This window comes from Elephantulus edwardii, unplaced genomic scaffold (assembly GCF_000299155.1).
Source record: "Elephantulus edwardii isolate Elephantulus edwardi_28Jun2011 unplaced genomic scaffold, EleEdw1.0 scaffold00115, whole genome shotgun sequence".
Taxonomy (NCBI): Eukaryota; Metazoa; Chordata; class Mammalia; order Macroscelidea; family Macroscelididae; genus Elephantulus; species Elephantulus edwardii.
The window spans coordinates 7,665,883-7,673,484 of NW_006399865.1; the positions used below are offsets into that span (position 1 = coordinate 7,665,883).

General features: G+C 39.8%; 1 protein-coding gene across 1 annotated transcript in view; it reads left to right on the forward strand.

Moving 5' to 3' along the window:
• Window positions 1-6,633: 6,633 nt before the first annotated feature.
• The window catches only part of LOC102853901 (dual specificity protein kinase CLK1-like), a 5,847-nt gene continuing 4,878 nt past the window's right edge, over window positions 6,634-7,602 (forward strand). The window contains exon 1 of the mRNA XM_006892420.1: window positions 6,634-7,602. Within this exon, the coding sequence (XP_006892482.1) occupies window positions 6,634-7,602 (969 nt within the window).

Here is a 7,602-nt window from a genome sequence, read left to right on the forward strand (position 1 = left end):
GATCTGCTTCAAGGCCACCACCTGCCAGTGGCATCCTATTCAAAGTCGCCCTAATAGGAAGTTCTGACATTTTGGTTGCTGAATTCCATTAATCTGCCTTACCTACGAATTCACTGCCATCAAGTCAATGGTAACACTACATGACCAAAACAGAACTGTGTCATAGTTTTTAGGGCTGAAAATCTTTACTAAAGCAGACTGTCACATCTTTCTAATACAGAGTGACTGGTTAATTTGAACCACTGACCTTTTGTTTACAAGATAGACCCTTTAACCCACTGCACCATCAGAGTTTCTTTAATCTATTTTGCCACTACTTATTAAAGCCACTCACTCTTTCACCTAGATAAGAGCAGCAGTTTCATAATGCTGCCTGTTTTGATTGTTACACTTAATCTTGTGATCTGTATATGACACAAACTTGTTTGTACAAAACTATGAACTCAAAGCATTTATCAAGATCAAAGCCTTCAGTATGGATAAAACCTCAACATAAAGAAAACAAAACTTCTCAAAATGAAACAAACAACATTATGAAGAGCAAAGAAAAGATTTAGTGTTCGAAGAATTCATTATACTCAGATCCACAAGCTCTAAGATGGAAGAAGCATGCAAGAGATCAAAAAACCTATTGCACTTGTCAAATCTGCTGCTAAAGGCCACTTTAAAATGCTATAAAGCAGTAATGTTACTTTGAAGACTAAGGTGCACCGTAAGAAAAGTATTTTCAATTTGTCTCACATGCATGTAGGGAGCTCTGGTGGTCTAGTTGTGGAGTTGTGCTAGCAACCCAAAGGAATGGGGTTTTAATCCACCTCCTGCTTCACAGGAGAAAGAAGGGCCACCTCCCTTGCAGTGTATAACCTCTGGAGGGCCAGCTGTGAGTTGGTCTCAACTCTAGAGAAGGGTGAAAGAATAAACCAATTAAGAAGCCAGGGTATCACAGTGGTTAAGTACTCAACTACTAACCCGGAGGCTCATAGTTCAACCCCACCAACAATGCCATAGGAGAAAAGACCTGTGTGAAGATTACAGTTCCAGAAACCTTATGGCGACAGTTTATGTGAGTGAGAATTCACTCAACAGCACAAAGCATTTAACAACATAAACCCATTAGACCTAAAAGGCATAAATATAATACGCCACTCAACAAAAACAGCACACATTCTTGTCCAGTGTACATGGCTTATTTTTAGGACAGATAACAATGAGTTGGAAAACAAGCTCTCACTATATTAAAAGATTGAAATCATACAAATAGCTTCTCTGAACACATAAGTAAAACCAAAATGAAAAATAATAAAAGAACTGGAAAAATCACAAGCATGTGATTTTGTTAAAAAACAACAACAACACATGATTAAACAAGTGGGACAAGTACAAAACCAAAGGAAAATAATCAAAAAATCTTCACAACTAAATGAAAATGAAAGCACAACACTTTACAGAAGGCAGCAAGGGGAATACTTAGAGGAATATATATATAGTAGTTGAGGTCTGCATTACAAAAAAAAAAAAAAAAAAAAATCTCAAGTCATTATTTTACCATTGTAGCTTCTGGAACTAGAAAAATAAAAGCAAGCCAAATCCAATGTTACAAAAAAAGAAATAAATAACAATGATCACAGCAGAAAATAGGGCTCAGAGAAAAAGTCACAGCAATAAAAGCATATATCTATAAAAAAGAAGGGCCCAAAATTAGTAACTTAACCCAACAATTAGGAAATTAAGGACCCAATTACAAGAAATAAAGTTGTGTGTATGGGTGGGGGGAGAACGAAATAGGGAAGAGATGAAGAAACAATCAGTAAGACTAGAAGTTAAAAAAAATAAAATAAGACTAGAAGTTAGTTCTTTGAGAGATCAATAAAAATTACAAACCATTAGCCAAATTAACAAAGGAAAGGAGGAATGTGGCATCAGGATTGGTGGAAGAGTCATCAACAACCTGCGTTATGCAAATGACACAACCCTGCTTGGTGAAACTGAGGAGGACCTGAAGCACTTGCTACAGAAGGTCAACGACTGCAGCCTTCAATCTGGATTGACCCTCAATATCAAGAAAACAAAGATTCTCATCACTGGGCCAACTGGAAGCATCAGTATGGATGGTGTAGAGATTGAGATAGTTAACAGTTTTAGTTTACTTGGCTCCACAATCAACACTCTTGGTTACAGGAGCCAGGAAATCAGGAGATGAATTTCACTGGGAAGGTCAGCTATGAGGGATCTCTTAAGAGTACTGAAGAGCAATGACATCAGCATGGAGACTAAGGTGTGCCTGACCCGGGCTGTAGTCTTCGCAATTATGTGCTATGCATTAGAGAGCTGGACAGTGACTAGGGATGATAGAAAGAGAATTGATGCCTTTGAGCTGTGTTGCTGGAGAAGACTGTTGAATATACCATGGACTGCTAGGAGAACAAACAGGTTATGTCCTGGAGAAGGTGAACCTAGAATGCTCCTTGGAGTCAAGGATTCTGAAGCTTTGTCTGACATACTTCAGGCAAATTGCAAGGAGGGACTGGTCCCTGGGGAGGGAAATCATGTTTGGCAGAGTGGAGGGGCACCACAGGAGAGGAAGACCTTCGATGAGATGGATCGATTCTGTGAGTGGAGTGGTGGGAATGAGTGCATTTGAGACGGCTAGGTTGGTACAGGATAGAATGGCATTTAGGGCTTGTACATAGGGTCACTATGAGTCGCAAGCGACTTAATGGCACATAACAACAACAACAAATAATGAAAACAAGAAATTAGGTAAGAGCCATCACAACAGAATCAACTTAGTCCAAGAGTCATCACAGAAGACAGAAAATTGTATTCCAAGCAAATGGAAAAATGGAAGAAATGCACAGATTTCTAGAAACACATTACCTACCTAATTCAGCACAAATAGAAACAGGACATCTACATAAATCTGTAACGAAGATGACATTTTAAACAAAAAACACCAAAAACTTAAAAGATACCAGGTACAGAACTGGAGAAATCTACCAAACAAAAGAAAAAAAAACCCCACACTTTTTTAGGTTCTACTAACCACTGAGAGTTGACATCAGCTCTGCTAAGAGTATTCTAGAACATAGAAAAGCAAAGAAAACTAATTCATTCCATCAAGCCATAATAAGCCTGGTACTAAAGTCAGGCTTTGAATAACACATACACAAAAAATTACAGACCTTTATCCCTCATAAAATTAGTGCGAAAAATGATGAGGATAGCACAGGGTTAAGCCAGACGGTTCAGAGGGTACCTATAAGTCATACTAAACTCCACAGCACCTAACTACAAAAACAACATCCATCATTAACATGTTGCCGCAAATGACAGTAATACATGGGGGGGTGGGGGGAAATGTGTTTCTAAGCACAGTCATCAATGTAAAAGTGTGCGGCAACATGTTAATATGGACACAAAAACTCAACAAAGTTCTAATCAGCAGAAATCAATGTTGTTGTTGTTGTTGTTATGTGCCGTCGTTTCCGGCTCATAGCGACCCTATGCACAACAACCCTAAACCCTGCTCTATCCTGCGCCAACCGCACGGCCTCTGACACACCCATCCCAATTACCCCAGTCACCAAATCAATCCATCTCATAGAGGGTCTTCCCCTCCTGCGCTGTCCCTCCACCCTCCCAAGCATGATGTCCCTCTCCAAGGACCCGTCCCTCCTGGCAACATGTCCAAAGTATGTCAGACGAAGCCCCAGAATCCTTGCCTCCAAGGAGTAGCTTGGTTTAATCCTCTCCAAGATGAATCTGTTTGTTTTCCTAGCAGTCCATGGTACATTCAGTACCCTTCTCCAGCACCACAGCTCAAAAGCATCCACTCTCCTTCTGTCCTCCCTAGTCATTGTCCAACTCTCTGATGCATAACAAGCGATTGCAAATACCATGGCCTGTATCAGGCGCACCTTAGTCTCCAGAGAGACACTGCTGCCCCTGAGTACCTTTGAGAGGTCCCTAACGGCAGTCTTTCCCATCGCGATACTCTTTTTGATTTCCTGACTGCTGGTACCAAGAGTGTTGACTGTGGAGCCGAGCAAACTGAAGCTGTGAACACTCTCAATCTCTTTGTCATCCATCCTGATGCTGCCAATTGGTCCAGTGGCGAGAATCTTTGTCTTCTTGACATTGAGCCTTAGTCCATACTGAAGGCTGCAGTCCTTGACCCTTCGCAGCAAGTGCATGAGGTCCTCCTCAGACTCAGCAAGCAGGGTTGTGTCATCTGCATAACGCAGATTGTTAATAGATCTTCCACCAATCCTGATGCCACAATTCTCCTCAATAGTATATTAAAAAAATAATCTATCATGATTACACAGGATCCAGCTGAGATGTAAGGGTTACATTGTTCAGTATTAGAAAATAAAAAACATAATTTACCACAAAGTCAAAACAAAGGAAATTTATCACACGATCATTTCAATTGAAGCAGAAAAGGCATTAGATAAAATATCCTTAAAGATTTAAAAAAAAATCAAACACAACACAAAACTCTCAACAAAAGAGAAAATAGGAAAATTCCTTAACACAATTAGGAAAATATACACAAAACCAAGAGCCAACATTATCATCAACAGAGAAATATTCAGAGAATTCCTCTCAAAAACAGGAATGAAACAAGAATGTCACTATCATTTCTTATATGAAAGAGGAAGAGAGGAATTTCTTGGAAAGAGATCTCAAGCTTGGTAAGCCTCTCAACGAGATGGACCAAAACAGTGAATGCAACAATTGGCCTAAAAGTTTGTCAGACACAGTTGACCAATTCAGCAAAGTGGCAGAATACAAGATCAACACACAAAAACCAACTGGATGTCTCTACAGTGACAAAGAAAATACAGAACTGGAGCTAAAAAAAAATACCCTTCACAATAGCTGATCACAAGATTAAATACTTAGAGAAGTAAACCAAACCAAAAGCACAAAGGATCTATTCAAATAAAATTACAAAACAATACTAAAAGAAACAAAAAGAGACCTAGAGAGGTAGAAGAATACCCCGTGCTCATGGATAGGAAAACTCAATATTGTGAAAATGACAACACTATCAAAGTGTTTACACATTCAGTGCAATCCAAATACAAATTCCATTCTTCAATGAGATGGAAAACATAATCTCCAATTTTATTTGCAAAGGAAAGAGGCTTTGAATAAGCAAAGCACTCCTTAAAAAGAGAGACAAAGTAGGAGGCATCTCACTCCCTGATTTCAAATCCTACTACACTGCTGTGGTGGTCAAGACAGAGTGGTACTGGTACAATGACAGACATATAGATCAAAGAAATAGAATAGATCCAGAAATCAGCCCATCTATACCTATGGTCAATTGATTTTTCACAAGGAGATGAAATCAGTTAAGTGGAGAAATGACAGCCTTTTTAACAAATGGTGCTGGCAAAATTGGAAAACTATCTGCAGAAAACTCCATCAAAATCCACACTTCACTCCATATACAAAAACCAACATAAGTTGGATCAAGGGCCTAGGACTATAAACTTTATTAAGGAAAAGCTTGGAAGAACATTAGAAGTCCTAATACACAACCTAAACAGTTTTCCAAGCATCCTCAAAAACCTATAACCAGGAGAAGATAAAATAGATAAATGGGACCTTCTAAGAATCAAATCCCTATGCACATCCAAAAACTTCTCCAACAGAGTAAAAAGGGAAGCCTTTTTACTGGGGGGAAATACGTGGTCTCTGGAGACTAAGGTGAGTCTGATACAGGCCATGGTCTTTGCTATCACTTGTTATGCATCAAAGAGTTGGACAATGACTAAAGAGGATAGGACAATTGATGCCTTTGAGCTGTGGTGCTAGAGAAGAGTATTGAGGGTACCATGGACTGCTAGGAAAACAAACAGATTCATCCTGGAAAGGGTTAAACCGGGTGACTCCTTGGAGTCAAGGATTCTGAGGCTCCGACTAACATATTTTGGACATTAAGGAGGGATTGGTCCTTGGAGAGAGACATCATGCTTGGTAGGGTGGAGGGACAGCTCAGGAGGGGAAGGCCCTCATGAGGTGGATTGATTCAGTGACTGGGATAATGGGAATGGGTGTGTCAGAGACAGTGTGACTGGGAAAGGACAGAGCAGAATTTAGGGCTGTTGTACACGGGGTCAATATGAGTCCCAAGCAACTCGACAGCACATAACAACAACGACATGTCAGACACGGGACTTATATTTAGAATATATAAAGTACTCAAACACCACAACAAGATAAAGGTAAATAACCCAGTTGAAAAATGGGCACAGAATACGAACAGACACTTCACCAAAGAAGACATTCAGATGGCCAAGAAACACATGAAGAAATGTTCAAAATCACTACCTCTGTGAGAGATGCAAATCAAAACAACTATGAGATATCATCTCACCCCAGTAAGAACAGCAAAATTTAACAGAGTAGCAAACATAAAATCCTGGCGAGGTTACAGAAAATGTAGGTTGTTTATGTTAAGAGTCGGGACGCCTGGCTGTCAGCTCCATTATGTTGTCAGATCTTGACGCTGTCAGTTGGGGGGTCGTCTTGGTCGCGGTGCAAGCTTTGTCTCCATTGCTTTGGACTCTCTGGACAGAACGATGAGATACTCAAGAAGAATTTACTGTCCTAATTGGGATGACAAGGGTTGCGATTGTGGAACATGGAGGAGCATCAGCGGTTACAAAAGGAAGAGATCACATAGCCGTGCTTGGGAGAATAAACGCTGCAAATATAATCACTCCAGAACATCGGATAGATGAAATTGTTGGTACATTACGTGAAGGAGCTTTCGGGAAAGTAGTAGAGTTCATCGATCATAAAGCAGGAGATAGACGTGTTGCGGTAAAAATAGTAAAAAATGTAGACAGATACTGTGAAGCTGCTCGCTTAGAAATACAAGTTCTGGAACACTTAAATACAACAGATCCTGACAGTACATTCCACTGTGTTCGGATGTTGGAATGGTTTGAACAGCATGGACATGTTTGTATTGTGTTTGAACTATTGGGACTCAGTACATATGACTTCATTAAGGAAAATGGCTTTCTACCATTTCGAATGGATCCTATCAGGAAGATGGCTTATCCGATATGCAAATCTGTGAATTTTTTACACAGCAATAAATTGACTCACACAGACTTAAAGCCTGAAAACATCTTATTTGTACAGTCGGACTACACGGAGGAAATGAAACGTGATGAGCGTACCTTAATTAATCCAGATATTAAAGTGGTAGATTTTGGAAGTGCAACATATGATGATGAACATCACAGTACATTGGTGTCTACAAGACATTACAGAGCACCAGAAGTTACTTTAGCCCTAGGATGGTCTCAGCCATGTGATGTCTGGAGTATAGGATGCATTCTTATCGAATACTACATTGGGTTTGCTATATTTCCAACTCATGACAGTAAGGAACACTTGGCAATGATGGAACGAATTCTTGGACCTTTACCAAAACACATGATACAGAAAACCAGGAAACGTAAATACTTTCATCATGATCGATTAGACTGGGATGAGCACAGTTCTGCTGACAGATATGTGTCAAGACGTTGTAAACCTCTGAAAGAATTGATGCTTTCTCAGGATGCTGAGCAT